Here is an 18,413-nt window from a genome sequence, read left to right on the forward strand (position 1 = left end):
CTCTACAGGTAAATAAAGCAAACATGAAATAGGAAATAATAAATCTACCATTGAAAATCAAGACGTAAAGGCAATTACGCTTATGCTGTAAAAAATTATATATATGCACAGCCAATCCATTTTAGTCATCAATTTCACCATGATAAATTGTGTGTTAACAACTCTTTACCCATGCAATTATCAACATATTACATCAAATGATATGTAAATCAACATCTTCTGAAAGAAAACATAGCTTTATCTTGAAGATGTCGCTCGTATACTATCAAAATGCTTTAAAAAAAACATGAATGAATTTCCTTGTTATTATCAGTTCTGGACACAGAAGGGTGTAACACAGTGTCGCAATATCCTATAATAACTATGTCCTGATGGTTCTTCAGAAAGATGATACATAATAAAACCCCATTATTGCTAAGCTTAATATGTTGCCCATTCTGGCAGTATTGTTGCCCTCCCTGTTCAAATACTGATTAATGTACTGTGACAACCGACAGCGACACAGAGTCTGTGCATCATCACCAAACAGCTCTTGACAACCACCCAAGATGTCAGATAGACTGAGATTGCAGAGGACACCCTGATCTTTTCAATGCTGTTTCCGTAAACACACTGTCGTGTGCCACACATAACACTGACACCAACAGAAAGTGCTTGTCTGTTTGCCTCAAGTCTAAGATGGTAAAAATGTTTTGGGCTTCACAGACGATAACAGTGTCGTGCATCTTCAGACTTCATTGGTTAACACAGCAGAACATTGCATTAGTTATGAGTGTACGGTGTGTTTACATTGGGTCAGGAGAAGGTGCTGGCATCCTATTGGATTTAATGGTTTCTTAACTGTCAACAAAATCTTGTGGCACCTTAAACTTTAAAATATGCTAGAATATCATGATAAATATTTCACTAAAATGCAGATACTGTATGCTGTGATAAACACGCAAAGAACTCAGCACAATCTCACAGTGAGAGCACTTCCACTTTTTTAAAATATTTAAAAAGGCCTCATTATGCATAAATAATAATAATAATGTGTTTATGTACTTTGAGTTGGCATTAAATATTAAGTGGCACTATACGAGGAATAGGCCTGCAAATGAAATGGCTTCATAAATTTAGGACAGGTGTGAAATGGGGACTACAGTAGTTTACCTGGTGCTGTTGGAGATGCAGGAGGTCAGTTGCAGTCAATTCAGCTGACGGCATGACACTCTTTGGATGTCCATCCCTGGGACTGTCCTCTGCACTCTCTGCTGCATTTGCTGTTCCGTTGCTTGTCACCTCCGCCCCAGATTCTTGCATCATGACTTAGTAAACCTAAGATAAAACACAGAGAGAAGAACAGCAAGAGGGACAGGGAGAGAGACACAGTGTGAGACAGACTTCAACAGTTGTGAGAAAAAACCCACAGCAATGAGGTTGCACTTTAATCCTTGGCCAGACGATACATTTCTGTCAAACCCTTCCCACAATATAACTAATTGTAGGATTTCCTGTTGGTTTGTGCATTGTTTGTTTGTGTTGTAGAATACGTAACGAGACAAACTACCACACACTCTGATCTAATCTCCTTTGACAAGTTCAGAGAAAAGGGAGGGACTTAGGCTTTGTTTGTGTTCTGCATTAGGGGTATATACAAGGGTGTCACACACAAATTGGAGAGGAACCCAAACTCAGTTAGTGAGAGCAGACAAACCAAGTAAACAAAACACTTTCTATGGAAATTAATATGTTTACTTAAAATGCCCCATAAGAAACATATCAAACTGTTTTTTAATCAGAAACAGGGTAACTATACACTATGAGACCTTTCAAAGGATTTCCATGATAAAGGTCCTATTTGAGGCTAAGCAACAATTCTCCAGGGCTCAAAAATTCATTTTTTTCTTTACAATTTATTCATCCTTTTTCAGTTTTTGAGGGACATGTCTTTTATACCTAAATATATAAAGATGATGCAAAAATACTAGCAGGGAAGCTTTTAATAGTGCATGCTTTTTACTTTACATTAAGTTGTAACACCAGTGATCAGCCAGTGTTAGATGGGAAAACGGCTAAATGCTTCAAGCAAGCCAATGAGTATTCCTTCATTGCTCCTCCTCCTGATTATATCAGCCTGCTCCCCTGTTATTCATCAAGTGATCATATTGCGGTGCAATTTTTTCTCCATTCAACGCTAGATTGTTCAATAAACCAATAGAGCCACATTATGGCCAACTAAGTTGTCCTTGTGATCATTAATGGAGTTTATTTGTGTGAGGATTGTTGCTATTCTCCTGTGCTCCAGGATAAACCTCTGTCACCAGTCTGCCATCTTTATCAATCAATCAATCAATCAATCAATCAATCAATTTTTATTTGTATAGCGTCAACTCATAACAAGTGTTATCTCGAGACACTTTACAAAAAGCAGGTAAAAGACCTTACTAATTGCTATATTACAAATTACATTTATCTCTCCACTTAGCCAATCACTGCCTACCCACCTCTCGTTCCCCTATGTGAAATAATGTTGGTTTGTAATTATAATTTTCTTAAAACATCATCCACTAAGACAACTGTGCCATTGCTCTGCACAGGGCCAAAGACAGCCATTTTTACATGACAGTCAGGTTGACACATTTGGAATTGGCTTAACATCTTGAAGCAGTAGAGAGTATTCACACAACATTGGTGAGATTAAAGTCGAGACATAGTCTTTAAAAAAAGTAAAATAAGCAGCCCTGCTCTCTCATTGCATGGGACAATAGCCCATAGCAAGAAACATATCCAAGTGAGTCATTCTACACTGGCCTGTGCCAATTCAGTTGTGTGTCACAACACCCCTCCAATAGGGGGCCTGTCTAAGCATCTTGGACGCAGCCTACATGCACTTTTCTCTAGGCAGTGGCTAGAGCCAGCACATATGTTGACATATGTTGACCTGGCTCACCCCTCTGGTCTGGGGCACTCTCTCTCCATAAATTGATTTTCAAAACAGGGAGTGAGCAAAAGGAATACTGTCCAATAAGATGCGTCTAGCTAGCCAAAACTCAATTTACAGGCAATTGCTTTCAACATCTCACTCTCCACGATGCCAATCAGAAACTAATTTTCCATTGAAATTAAATGCCATTTAAAATCAACCTAAACATACATTATTCTTCCCCTGTTAAGTTTGAAATAAAGACATGTTTTGTCCACATTGTTATCTTAAGGCTGCGGCTGGCACTAGCCTACACATATTCTTGAAAATCTTGATATTGATTTGGGGATAATGGCATGGCTGGCTAGCAAGCTAGAATTGTTGTTAAACATACAATGAAATTATAATTACTGTTTTAGTACGCCAAATTATTGACTTTAAATCTCGCTAGCAAAAAGTTAGCTTTCTGGTTCAAATATGAGCCAATCTAGTTCGTAGGTGCCCTGGTGCAGACTGCTAGAGTCTCATCACTCAGAAGATGAAGAATGAAAAAGGGAGTTTGGGGGACCAATTAAATTCATTTCGGGCATGGTCAAGGCAAACCCTTGCCCCGCTCTACAGATGCACAAATCACTGTAGTGTGCTCCTGTAGAGGCAGGGGCCTCGCAAACTTGTTATTTGTGAACGGAAGACCAGCATTAGAGACTCGTATAGTGGCAGATTCAAGCAGTTGCAGTTATCGACTTGTGTTTGTGTTAGAAAAATATCCAGGAAAAAATGTGAGAAAGTATACTACAGGTGTGTATCTCTTGTTGTACACCAGGTAAATAAAAGGAACGAAACATAGGGACAGGGTGCAAATTGCTGGGGGGGAAATGTAGGATTGTCCCCCTTCTGTTTTTAATTCCCCCCTCCTCTCTGATAATTAATTTACATCCCCGGTGGGCATACATTTTATCCCTGCTTCTGCGTTGACCACATGCATTTCCTATACCCGACAACAGGTGGCAACATTTAAAAATATTAATATTTCAAAAAGGTGTTAGGACTGTAAACCGTCCAGGTGCAACCGAAAAAAAGCAGAAGTCAGTCTTCAAAGCAAACTGATCTGCTAAGCAAATTCAAGTGATCATATGAATACATTTTGTTGTATTTTATTAAACATATATATATATTTTTTTCCATTGCTAGACATTACATTTTTTTCTTTAGAAAATGTCTCCTCTCTGTATTTTTAACAAATCGCACCCTGTAGAGGGATATGTGACAGGCAAAACGTAAATTGAATCTTCAGCTTGTTCAGCTTGCTCTGACACTTAAGAGCAGAACCAAATGGAACCCATACACTTAATATCCAAATGGCAGCACCTCCTCCTCTTGTCAAAGAGCATGTCAATACAAAGAAAGTTAAATGTGGCACAGTATTCAGGTTAATTTGTGCACTCTCTTCTCCAAATGTGATGATTAAAAGAAGCAGGCTGGGACTTGTGGTCACAAGAGAGGTTGCAAATACTGTAACTGCCTACAGTGATATTGGAAAGCTCCGCTAATTGTAGCTCCGCTAAAGCTCAGTTAATTTGATGATTAACACTTTTGATTTTGAAAATGTCATCACAGTTAAAGTTACCTGTTTTTATTTTGCGGAAATGCCGTGAAACAGCCGTATCCGGAAATGGGGTGTTTTCAGCATTTGCAGTGAACATAACTCCTTAGACAGTAAGCTAAATCAGATGTCTCAAAATGTAGACGCACCAAACCAAATTTCTACATATTGTTTCTTTAATAAAATTAACCCATTATCATGATCAGGCTCAGATAAATTAGCAGTATTTGGGATGATAGATGGCAGACTCCAATGAAAAAGCTGGGTGCAGATCCATTATTTAGAAAAAATATAAAAAAATCACTATAATATCCTTTGATGGACCCAACTGAGACACACCTAAGTCTAAAAGCACACTGAGTTCAGACAAGGATTCAATAGAGCAAAGTCAACTAAGGCAGGAAAAAGATCAACTAAAGCCGCTGTATACCAAGAAAATAGAGAAATCTAATGAGTTTAAATCGGGTTGTCTATGAATGGGAATTATAATTATGAAATGTGTAGCCTCTTAAAGCAGTGAATCACCACACATTTTCTCATTAACTCTCCTTCATTTGACTTTATCTCACTCACATGTGGCCCATGCCCATTAACACTACGGCAAGAGGATAGACACCAGGAGACAAAGGGCCTCTTTTTATGACCATAGGCTCAATGCAAATGAAAAACCCCATTAACGCCAGCAACTTATCTAATGATAAGATTTGTCAAACAACATACCCAAAGAAAAAACACAACATACATTTTAGCATCCAATGGGATCTTCAAAGCGCATTTGTTAAAAATTGCTTAAAGTGTGTGACACATTTTTAATCTTTCTAACAAGAATTCATGAAAGAATTGTTCCTTTGGGTATGGGAATGCAAAGTTATCAAGAGGAAATGTGTCAGATGCATTTCCTGGGATAACCAAGGTTAGCCTTAACGAGTTTTTCTAATTAATATTGCATACTTATGCACAGAGAGGACAATATTATTAGAACTGCTGTCTTCTGGGCATATGTCATCTCACTGGAGTGCAGCCTTCTGACATCATTCTTTTTGGGAAGCAAAGCTTGTTATTTAAGAGTGTTAAATCAGACTTTTGCCAAACTACTGCTTTGGACGTAAAGTAAGACACTAATTACAGTTGAGTAAGCCAACAAACAAGATGTTTTAATCTTTTTTTATCTTAAGTACTGCTGTAAGTGTGATAACTGTAGACTTGGTTTCAGAAGTAGCCTCTGCCTTTTAAGTTATTATTGCTGTGAAACTAACATTTTACTTGAAATACAAAAATACAAAGTCAATTTCCCACCTTGCTTAGAGGCTGTTTAAGGCTGTTATGGAAGACCCTACTGGAATGCACATGTTCACTCTTTTGCTAAATGAATTGCTTTAGTGAGCAAATGACCCCACATGGCAGCTTTAGATACTACAATAGGTCAGCCTTTGGCACCAGTTTCACCTACAATTAGAAAATTGGTAGGCTTATTTATCACGTCAAGTCATGATAAAATGTTGCTTATTGTCGTGGTGAAAACCCAATAGAAAGTGAATAATAATTTAAACAAACTCCTTCATCCAATCTTCACAAAATTTTGACATATTTTTGTAGACACCTACCTACCTATTATGTTTTTGTTTTTTTTTTGGTTTTTTTTGTCAATTTGTCAAATGATCAATTGTAACTCTAACATCTTCTCAAACTTTAAATGTAAGAGGAGAGTCCTGTCAATTAACATTTCGAAAGACTTGCCTATAGCTATTGCATGTTTTATTGCATGTTTTACCCTATTACTGTGTGTATTCCTCTCACCCATTGATTATATCCATCTCAAATGTGGTCAGGTAGGCCAAGAAATATGGAAGTTTATCCGTGTCATTCAGTTTCAACACTGAATAATTGTACATTGAAATTATGTATCTGAATTTTTAAATTCTATAGACCAAATTCAGATGCCAAAATATGTTGTATAAAATTCAGCTAATATATTTTCAAGATGCTTAAATTGGATTGGCAAGTCAAACCAACATCTAGCCTCACAATATGCTCTATTAGACACGTGACCACGGCTATCTCGGTCCAAATTCTCCTGCACTCGCTAGGAAAAAGTTTCTCCCCTCGGTTTTTTAGTGTTGGTTTACTTCTAAATAAACATTCAGTCAATTATCAAAACCCATGGTAAGCATGTAGAGGTGATTCTACTCCGGGGCAGCAGCTGGATAGTATTGGAAATGTGTGTGTTTGTCGAGCATGCCACTCCCTATGGCAGCAACACCCCATTGTGCACTAAGGTGAGAGGGCCTGTTCATCGCTATTTGCGGCTTTTATTTCAATTGTTTCTCATCTTCAGCTGTATATGTACTGTGATTGCTTAAAGTTTAGACCAAAGGGCAACCTCCGGTCTTGAAAAATGAAGCCTGCAGTTGGTCGAGGGTCCACTTAAGGCTGGCTCCAGGACAAAATACCACCACAGCAAAAAAGCCAGTTTTGACAGTAAAAATCAACATGTTTACAGCCTGGTACAAAAAACAAATAGGTCTTATTAGTTATGGTCATCATGGGAACACACTGAATGGGGGTGGATTTATTTTACTGAACAATACGTGTTATCAATAGTTAGGCGCTTAGCTGACATGATTGACAGGTGGGAGCTATGTAATGGTTTGTCATTAGGCTTTAAACCCGCTCCAGCTCTCAGCCTCATTAGGTTAGCAGTCGTTAGGTTGACTTAGGTTGAGACAGCATATCCAGCATGGCGGCTGCTGCCATTGAGCCTCTGGAGCCCCGCTGCCGCAACAGATGGGTGAGGTCACTCAGACTTTGTCCATTAATATTTACATATGGTTTAGACACATGCAGAACAATAGTCACTTTGCTTTTATGCAACTGATTGGCAGCTTCACTGTTTACGGTATGGAAGTAGTTCAAGCTAATGACCCTTCCAGCTGCTTTTGAAGGAGTATTGCAGAGGGGTTGGTTTACGCCTTAAATTTATTTCCAACAGCCCCATTTTCCAAGAAAAAGAAAATGGAGGGTTGAAAAGTAGAGTAGTTTAGCCTTTTATTAAGCAGTTACATTGAAAATATACAACCAAAAAGCTAAATACCAAAAGACAGTACTGTACATTTCAGTTTATTTCAGTGTTGTAATAGAATTGGGTTTAACAACTCTTTTTTTGTCTAATACAGCAGCATGTCAGGAGGATGTGGCCCACTAATAAAGCAGCACAATGGCAAATTGTAGTTACAAAAGGACATAGTTCATCATGACATTTTCTGCTATTCCCAACTGATTAAGGTCATTATGTTGGAGGCCTGATTTATGCTGTCATTTCCTCTCACCGATACTGCATCAATGAATCTTAATGAATTGGTAAATAAGGGTGAGGATTAAACTGTGTGACACTGCAACATTTTTCACCCACTACGGCCGAGATTTATGTAGCCAATTAAAGACTAACAGGGAAAATAGGCTAGCAGAAATAATATTCTTACTGGTACAAATGGGAGCAAGATTCTCAGTGAAGGACAATTGCATTGTCATTGTTAAAATCCCTGTTCTAGTCTCCTGACCTAACCCATCTTAAAAGTGCATAGGGTGCTGTCATATGTTTGCAAGCATGGGATGTAAGGACAAGTTCACAACATTGTGTGTGTTGACCACGTGGTGAGCCCAACTATTCAACATTCATTCGCCTTCTCCCATGTGTGACGTAGCATATACAGATGCCTGTGCATCAAGCATGGTTACCCACATCCAGAAAACATCAAACAATCAGACACTATAGCATGTCAAATGAAAACACATGCAGGAGCTTTTAAGAGCATTTGTCAAAAGAAAATACCCCATATAATTCGCTCTTACAGAGAATAAGGAAATATTTTTGCACTTAAGTTTTGGTGATAGGCAATAAATTCTTAGTTAAAAAAACATTACTATTCCCTCTATCTTTTAAATACAATGAGTGTGGAAAACAAATACTTTAAGACCACATATCTTATCTGAACTACCTAATAACAAGCTCTTAAAATACTCTTAGTTAGCATTATGCCTCAGATTAATAAAACAATTTTTGAATATTATACTGTATACTGAGAAGAAAACAAGTTTTTGTATCCCAACACGGGATGAAAAGCTTGTTTGCTTTTTAATACAAGAGCATTTTGAGTTATAATGAAACTCTTTTTGTGTTACATATTGTGACTAGATTTGTGTGTATGAAGAAGCGCCTCTCCACATCAAACACACTGTCCTGCTATAAGATGAAGAGGTTGAGGGATGAGGGATGCAGTGTGGAAAATTAGAGCTGAAGCAAAGCAGAAAAGGGCTTAATTTACTGGCATGTAAAGTATGCAAATGAGATTACTCTCAGCTTAACTGTATCATTCATGTCCATAAAACAGCATAATCATTACAGGACTCAATTTAAATTACACAGTAATTAGCATATCAAAGTTATTGGTTAAAGGTTAGAAACAAATACCCAATTTAGGGAATAATTATTTGCCATCACCATATAGACTCTTAGTAAATACATCCAAAACAAATCTGTTTGGAGGGGAGGAAGGAATATCCTATCTATAAGACATTACTGTGGGCATACATGTGTTTGTGTGTGTGTGTGTGTGTGTGTGTGTGTGTGTGTGTGTGTGTGTGTGTGTGTGTGTGTGTGTGTGTGTGTGTGTGTGTGTGTGCGTGCGTGAGTGCTTGGGTGTGCGTGTGTGTGTATCTCTGAAGGGAGTGTTCACCTGGGGAGCTCCACTCACTCATAATATATTTCCATAACACCAGGAGATCAAAGATCCAATTTCCCACACTTGCCACTTCAGGAGCTCATCAATAAATACTAATCACTTCACGCTTGATTCCTGAATGTGGCCTCAGTCGAACACTTAAGTAGACTTCCGAAATCACAAAAAAAAAAAATTTTACTATCTTGACTGTTACTAAATATATGCAGACACACTTCTGCATAGACACATATCATTTGCAGCTAGGTTTATTCAATAGCTGTGCAGCTTCTTTTTCTTAGATAAAACATAGTGAATTTTTAGCATATTTGCACTGTAGCTCAAAAAGCCTTCCTCAGAGGCACCCTTTTTAATATGCAGGTAAATGAAAGTTGACTGAATAGCACTTTTTTAGTCCAAATATAAATGATATAATACACATTTGAAAACAAAAGTTACTAAAAAGTTAAAGCAGCAGCTGTGATGATGTACATTTGGGTATGTTGCAACCGCAGGGGAAGCTGCGTTGGGACTGCAGCTATTAATAGGTCAATTTTGAGGATCAAAGAATACATGTAGAGGTTGTTAGGCTGGCACTTTTATGAAATCTGTAAAATTTGGAGCTAAAATATCAACCAAGTATCTTGAGGTCTGATGTCTTTTCTAACCACTTTTGGGCTGTATAGGCTCCAAAGCAGCAATACATTTAATTTCCTACTAGCACTAGGGGGCACTATGACCTTGTACAAATAGTCACACAAAGGTGTGGTCAGGCCAGGACTCTAATCATACATGAAAACATTGAAGAAGAATAGTGTATGAACAGTGTTCTTTCACATGGTGAATAGAAAAACATTACACTTTGACTGCACGCCTTTTACTGACACTAAAATCTCTCCCTTGCATGTCTACAAACTCCCCAATTATGAGAAAAGTCCATCCTCTCTGTCTATTGCCTGCTCCACTTTTCAGTAAATGTGTTCTCAAACAGGCCGTTTGGAGTTTTGCCCGTTGTGACATCACAATGGGAAGTAACCCCTCCCCCAGGTGGGTGACACAACCACAGCTAGGTGTTTGTTCTGTCCTCTTGGTCCGCCTTCTCATCGTAAACAATCGTGCATGGAGTGAGAGAGCCCAAGCCACCCAAGCCCTTCCAGGCGGTCAGAAACAGCTTAATTGCATTGAAAGCTATAGACACAGAAATAGCCTTTTCTGAGCAGGGCTGAAATAGTGTGGGGTTTATAGGCATGCTAAAATACAGGATCAGAGTGGATTTTAACAAGAAACTTCAAAGACATGTTTTGTGAAGCTCTGAGACTTATTTAAACTGGTTTAAAACAAGGACAATATGTGACCTTTAAAGAATGCTCAAGCTTTAAATAACTTACTTGTACAAGTTAGTACAAAAAAGTACTTTTGTTTGTCATTCCTGTTTTCAGTGCAAGAGCACCCCTGCCTTTTATAGCTTGCCGGACAGTTGAAAACAAGGCTAGGCCAAGGCTAAAATGTGAGAAAGACAAAGAAAAACTGCCTCTAGTTTGACCCATGTCCCGTCTATTGAGGAGGCAGGGTTTACTCAGTCCATTTTTAATATTCAGTCTTTGTAAATCACTGTCCTCTATAAATTCACATTGTTGGTAAATAGTAACTAAAATGACCCCTCTAGAAAGTTGTGCTCCCAAAACGCAGGCTAGCCTGTGGCACCTATTGTATCCAATAGTTTTATTGGAGGAAGTTAGTTCATCTTAAAGGAATTATATGGTTGTGCTCAGTCATATATTACCTTACAGCAGACTTCTCGGACACAACTTGAAGGATAGTGGCTGCAGGAGTTTTACTTCAGCCAAGGCTTTGAGTGCTGCATGGACATCTCAGTGTGAGGTAAGTTCCAAGGCCCTGAAGTCTAAATTGGTTGGCCCCTGTGCTGTCCTCTGCGGTTTTAGAGGTCGGTGCTAGTCATAGTGGCCTTAGGGCTGTCCTCTCACAGAAGATGCACGGTGATGTGAGACTGGTGGCTTAGGCCAGTAGAGATCCCAATGGGATCACCTGGTGGAGAAAGACAGGGTGTTTTTACGCCAGCTCTTCCGTGTTGATGAGTTTCTCCAACTGCATTCCTTAAGCAAGATACTTTAAATCTGCTTGACCAAGAACATGACTGCTGTGTCATGAAGTGGTACGGAACGCTGCTGTTGGCCAGGTGTTTAAAAATCCTGTACCAACCTGTACCATCTTGTGGGTTACAGTCAATGCAAATGGTTCCACCGAACTGTTCAACACTGTTGACTTTCTCCTGGGCCAAGTCCACGACCCAGTACCAGGCAAGGTACAAGATGGGGTCATCAAAGACCAAGCTAGACTCATGCAGCTGGTTGACGGAAAGAGCAGCATGATGAGCAGGTCCGGGATGCAGCTCTTCCAGTGAGCCAATTGGTGTACCCGAGAGACCACAGCCCTAGGGACTGCCACAAAATCCAGGATCTTTTGAGGTGAGAGTTCTACCAGGTTTTGAGGGCCCCCTATGGTGAAGGAGCAGTTTACACTGTGGCACTTGTGTATAAGGTCTTGAATGTGTATAGGGACATGTTGAACCCTGTGGTCTGGCCTTAGGCTGCCACTCCCCCACTGAAGGTGCCATCTCCATCTGTTGGGAAGTGTTGGACAAGACTACTCCAGTGATGGCGATCTATGGCTTTTGGTTCCTGAGACCCCTCTTCCACCACCCACAGCTTGCGTCTTATAAGTCCTCCTGTCATGACCTCGTTGCAGGCCAGGCCCAATCTGGTAACACCTTCTGCAAATGGAAGTTCCACACTGCCAGCCCTGTCACTGTCCCCTACTGACCAGCCAAGTGCTAGTCAGAAGAGATTGCTATGAATGCCTCGTTTTCCAGCTGGCCACCATTCTGATGTCCCCTGTCATCCTTGGCCTGCTGGCAACAAGAATAGTGCAGTCCCTCTGAGCAAGGAAGCAACAGAAACTTATCTTAGTGAGATGGAGGCGGGGTTGACCCTGTTGCTAGGTATGACACTTTTTTTCAGAAGCTGTGATTTGTTAATCCAAAAAATTTAGGAAAAAAAGTGCTCTTTTAGTGATAATGGGCATAGATGAACAGTCAAATCCACTGGGCCCAATCATAGGATCTAGTCTGCATTGTGTAATCATGAACACTATGAAATTAACATCTCTGTTGGATAAATCGTAAGACATACTTTAAAAGTATTAAGCTTGTTTGAAATAACACACTCCCTTGTGCAGCATGCTGATAATTATGCAAACATGTAAAGAGCCTTAATTAGTGATTGGAAGCACATGTGGAGGTAACCACATGTAGAGAAACTCAACATGCATTTCTCACTTTGCACTGAAATAAGTCATTGATGGATTGAAATGTCAGCATAAATAACTCCAGTCTGTTACGCCCACCTATGATTCAACAATATACTTTATTTAGTGTTTGGAGAACATTTCTCAATTCAGGAAATTCTGAGAAAATGCCTTTCGTAGAATGTTGTCACATAGGAGTAACTCTTAGTATTTGAGAGGCTTTGTGAATATGACCCCTGGTCTCACTGGAAGATTTTGAGGGGATTTGAATGACTTGAAGGTACAGTATATACATCTTAAGATGTTCTGCCTGATATATTTACGATTGTGGTCAGACACTTTGATAACTGTGCTGCTGCCATGGCTTTGTCAGGACACTCTTGAAAATACTTTTTTAATCTCAATGAGTTTTCTCCAGGTTGAATAAAGGTTAAAGGTTAAAATGAAATATGTCCCTGATGCAGTTAAAAAGGGTTTCTGAGGTGCATTGTAACCCTGCGACTAAAAAATAAAGATAATGTAAATAAACACCGCTGGGAAAGAAAAGACTTGACATAAGTGCTCAGATGATCCAATGTTGGTTGGTCTGTAAGTGGTCAGCCTAAACACAAATGAGAGACAAATGCACCACAAACAACCTTGAGGTGAACAGCATGTAGTGTTCAATCATTTCATTCTGCACTGTGCATGACATGCAGTTATATCTCCTGGGCAGCCACTCCCAAGTTGCAGGTAATAAATAGTCAGCTCAAACAAGTTACCATAACTGCACAGGGGTGACAACAGTCTCTCAAAGAGTAAGTCATTTGCATGCTAAAATGTTCTTGACCTGGAACAAGCTTCAGAACAGCATTCTACAAAGTCCAACAGCAGAGTATTGATTGGAGTGCTCTCGTATGTGGTATTCTTGCTCAGAGTTTCGAGATAAAGAGGATTTTTCATGCTCTCTAAATTTGGTTCAGTGTTGGGGCCAGAACTGCTGCTGGTGTTCCGACGGATGGACACAAACGTAACTGAAGCTGAATCGTACACAATTGTCCTTGGAAGCTTATTTTTGTTATAAAAATATAAAATTCTATTCTGTGACATTTCAAAATGACCAGCAATAGTAGCTACATTGTTGTTTTGTGTTCTCATTCACATATAAATGTACATAATGTGATGTATAGTTTGAGTAACAGTGTTCACATATATGTTATATAATGTTTATTTTATATGCACTTGAAGAACTGTATGTTCAGGTTTTATTTTATTATTCATGACGTGACTTATTGTCCTCCTGATTTCCTATTACATCCACTGTCCTCTAAATGAATGCAAAAAAATATCTTTAAAATTAATATTGTGTACTCGTAAAAATATTAAGAATACGTTTGAATCATACTTCCTATTCTAATTATCTTTCCTTTTCTAATTGTATTATCTTTATACTTTTCCTCAAGGATCAATAAAGTTTTTCTGATTCTGATAGGATGACAAACTAAATTCATTTGAATGCTCTCCTGCGCAAGTACATGCTGTCTCATTAAGGTGGAAGCCTGATGTGATTCCCTATCCTAAACAAGAAGAACACAGCAATAAAAGGGATGAAATGATGTAGGGGGGAAATGTTTTATATTTTTCGAAACGGGTTTGAGCTCAAACAAATAGATTTAATTTACGTAAATGAACACCTACTGTAGGTAGCAATTATTGAGGAACAGAATGAATGAACTACTATTAAATTGAACGATTAAAATCCAATATTGCAAATTAGCTTTCTGATTCCTACAAAAGCAAAGAACTAGCAAGCCCATAAAGTTTATTATTACCTGCTAGACTATTTGGCTTTATATTGAGTCAATCTTTCTCTGGCCTTGTCTTTGTGTATCTCCTCATATCTACATCACAAAAAGAAAAAGAAGTATGCTGGAAATGTCAATAAATAGCTATCATTAACAACAATGATCTGCTACATATTACTAACCTACAAATTAAGATCGTGTAGGGAAAAGAGACATTTTAAACTGTCTATCTCTGACAATACATCCTAATGATTTCAGCTATCATTATCTTAGATGAAGTTAGTTTGCCAGCAGGATTGAACTTGGAATGATTCAAATGTAAACTGACACATCAACAAGTCAAAATAAATTCAACACCGCTAACTACACGTCCATTTTAAGTAACCCAGTTTAAGTTTGAACTTTTTGTCTATAACTGCTCTTTGTGATGTTTTTATTTTTGCCTTTCTTGCTGTCATGAGCCTAAGTCTCTTTATTTCTGTTTTTTATATACATACCTGCTTTTATTGAAAAATAATTCCAATTACACTTTCTCTTGGTTGTAAAGTTACAGTGTTAACAACATGGTAATGACAACATGATGATTGTGGTGATAAAAACAGCTAAAACAACCTCTTTCAGTATACATTTATACATTATACATTTCACCTCTGAGCTCATACCTAGCAACTGGCGAGAGACAGTATTCAAAACACTCAACATAGGATGTGATCATGTTTTTTAGGGTATAGTTTACTTTCTCTGTATGATGGTGTCCCATGGTCTGAGAGGACGCGGTAAGGAATGCCCCGTCTGGTCAACATGTCTAAGCGAGCAACCAAGATTCAGCCCTATCAAGTTATCTGCATTGTTCTAATTGTATTGTGGGATGATTGTTGGTGTAGATGACAGAGAAAGACATGCATTAAGATATGAATGAACTAAAAGGTGTGCACTAATGTTATTCTGACGTTGTAGGCGCTATAGGTTTTTTTTTTTTTTTCATGGGTATGACATATCCTGAGATCTCAATGAACATTCAAAGGCAGAAGCACACATTCATGTTGTGCCTTTACGTCTATGGTGATGTCTTGGTCAGAATGATAAATTGCATTTTCACGCTGCCTTGCATTTATGCAACCGCTTTCTGTTTTTAACTACAGCAACCAAGCTTATATAGATAATGGTACTTACAGTGCATGACAAAAACAGCAACAAAACTGCCAGTGTTTAACATTCTTGCTAGAATACCCCCATGTGGCACTTTGACTACAGCAAGTTGTTTATTATGTTCCAGGCAAGGCATAAGCGATTAAAGAAGCTCTTAAGATTCAAAGTGTTATAAATGCATGGAAACACAGTGGACTGTAAATGCCAAAGAATTAGAAGCTTACCAAGCTTTTATTAATACATAGCAATTTTCTGCTTGATGCTGATATAAAGAAATTACTTTTTTAAAGTTAGACATAAATGCGCTGAAGAGAACTATTACAGAGACCCTATTTTTATCCCTATATATAAGCTCACACAACCTTTCTGTTGGCTCCACTCATGAATACACTTGTTTATTTTTAATATTTCCATAGAAAGTGAATTATAAAATACCAACTAAAACTGATAAAACAACTAAAACTAAGGACATTTTCACAAGAAAAAATTCAGCAAAATAAGAATTACAACAAATGGTTTGTACGTTCTCCTTCACATGGATTTATAACATTTAAATCATGTTGATAATGAGCTATGCAAATTTTGAAGTGCTTAGGGCATCTGAGGATTTTATAAGAGGAATAGTTCTTGAAAGATGGATGTCATCATGTCTGAATAACATGACCTTTATAGGTAGAAACGCATCAGCTCTATGTATGAGGATATGGCATATGCTGATGTTGTATTCTAGATATCTTCATTAATACATTTGTACGTATCCTCAGCTTCAATTTTCTTCAAGTCTCTTTTTTTAATGAGGGGTTCAATTTCTGAACCAATTTATGGCAGCCTATAGGCAAAAAGTTATACAAAATTATTCATTATTATTAACAACTTACTCTTGATTTCGCTATCGATTTTCAGGTCACAGATTGATTGATTTTCTAAGCCATTTGTACATTTTGACAAGAACTCTGAATACAAAAATATTACAAATTTGAATTTGCAGGGGTTTTCCTGCAATAAAAACTTGGAGGTCACCGCCTCTGCCTAATATCTCCCTCCCTCATAATTAATCTTCTTTGCTTTAACTTCATCATTCACCATGCCTATGTTGCTGTTTAGTCTGATTGTTGGTTGTGTCTTTTGTCTGATGTGATCTTTTTTTATGTGCTGCAGAAGAGGAACCTGTTGTAAACCAGTTTTAACTCAGTCAGGCCTGTTTAACTGTAACTTTTGTTATGTTTCTTTTAATCATATTACTTAATCAATACTGTATAATAAATTAAATTAAATGAAAATTCAAAACTTCGCAATAGAGTAATTTAACTATATAAATGCCAAAATTAGACAGTGGGCAAATTTACGACAAGCACATGATGCATATGCTATCACACAAAGTGTGAAATTGGCATCCAAGAGTGATCTAGTGGGGGGATTTACAAATTGCAGAACTATCATTGATGCCATCAGCATGGCATCCAGCACAACTGTAAGGAAGAGGAATGCTATTTGATCAGGGTATGTCCTTCAAAACCGACAAAAAACAAATCTCATGGACAGCCTTTTTCACCTTCACAACAATCAGGCACAACCCGTTTCGAAACATCGCAGATAAACTAGCCTACGCATTTATCACCTCTAGTTTGGATTATTGCAATTCCCTTTTTGTTTCAGGCTGCCCTGACAAGTCTGTACAGACTTTTTTAAACTAGTCCACATTCTGCAGCATGTGTTCTGACTAGAACTACAGAAAGATACATTACTTTAAAACTAAATTAGCTTTTCTGCACTGGTTCCATTTAAAATCTAGAATAGAAATTAATTCCTTCTTCTCACTTACAAAGCACTTGATCGCTTGATGGCCAGGCACCATCAGATCTTAAAGAGCTCATTGTGCCTTATCACCCCCCTGGAATCATCCACCAGTCAGGGTCCAGGAGGCAGACACCCCCTCTAACTGAGACCTGGCACACTGAGCTGCTACACTTGAGCAAATGAGTCAAAAAACACCTAATTCACAGAGCACCCTAGAGCGATAAATACATTTAATTCTGGAACGTTTTCACAATAAAAGCACCTTTTTGTTGTCTCTATGAAGTGCTTTTATTTTGAAGCAGCCTTATCAGGAAGTTGGGTGTTTTCAGCTGCAACAACTTAACAGAACTCAGAAGATCAAAAATAAAAACTTAAAACCAAACAGATTCAGTTAGAAGCTTCAGCGTATATCCTACTTCGAGGTAAACACACAGTGTATAAAAAAATCAATTTAAAACAATAAATAGATAGTTTTGCCTCTCAGGTTTAGTTGCAGCCATAACAGCCTTTGATGACACAGCTGCATTGGACACTAACCAGCCTCAAAATAACAAACTAAAAACACTTAAATACTCATTAAACTGTTTATAAACTGTTAGTATTATCTTGTATAGTTTAAACATTTCTATTCATAAAACATTATATTACTTCATTATAATATATCACATTATAAGCCTTGATTATAATACATCATTAAACATGCTGTTGGTTGAAAAAAAAAGTGGCTGGTACAAAAAATGGTGTAAATAAATAAGTGTAATATTGTCTATGTTTATGTCCTATGGACAAGTAAAGCACAAAAATCTTGTTTTAAGATTTTGTGTATTGTATGCAATATTAATTTCCTTTGCTATCACAACCTGTTTAAAAGATAAACTGAACTACCTGTGGTTGGTTTTTGAGTTTAAAAAGACGTTTTATATATCACGCTACAAGTTTTTGTCTATAAGCTAAAAATGGTAACATACAGCGCCGGCCTAAAGAAAAGACGAAAGAGAAAAATGACACTTTATACCCCCCTAAGGCTTTTAAATGTCAGGTGTCCACTTGTTTTTTTTTTGTTATTGCACTTTAATTTGTAAAGATTTGCATTTAATTAAAAACAACTTTGAGATTTGAATCCTCTTGTCCTTTTT

General features: G+C 37.8%; 1 protein-coding gene across 2 annotated transcripts in view; it reads right to left on the minus strand.

Moving 5' to 3' along the window:
- Positions 1–18,413, minus strand: part of foxp1b (forkhead box P1b) — a 131,617-nt gene that overhangs the window by 75,551 nt on the left and 37,653 nt on the right. For both annotated transcript variants that reach the window (XM_061042530.1, XM_061042529.1), the window contains exon 3: positions 1,153–1,317. In XM_061042530.1, the coding sequence (XP_060898513.1) occupies positions 1,153–1,305 (153 nt within the window). In that variant the 5' untranslated portion in view covers positions 1,306–1,317. The remainder of the gene's footprint in view (positions 1–1,152; positions 1,318–18,413) is intronic.

This window comes from Labrus mixtus, chromosome 7 (assembly GCF_963584025.1).
Source record: "Labrus mixtus chromosome 7, fLabMix1.1, whole genome shotgun sequence".
In the NCBI taxonomy this organism is placed as follows: Eukaryota; Metazoa; Chordata; class Actinopteri; order Labriformes; family Labridae; genus Labrus; species Labrus mixtus.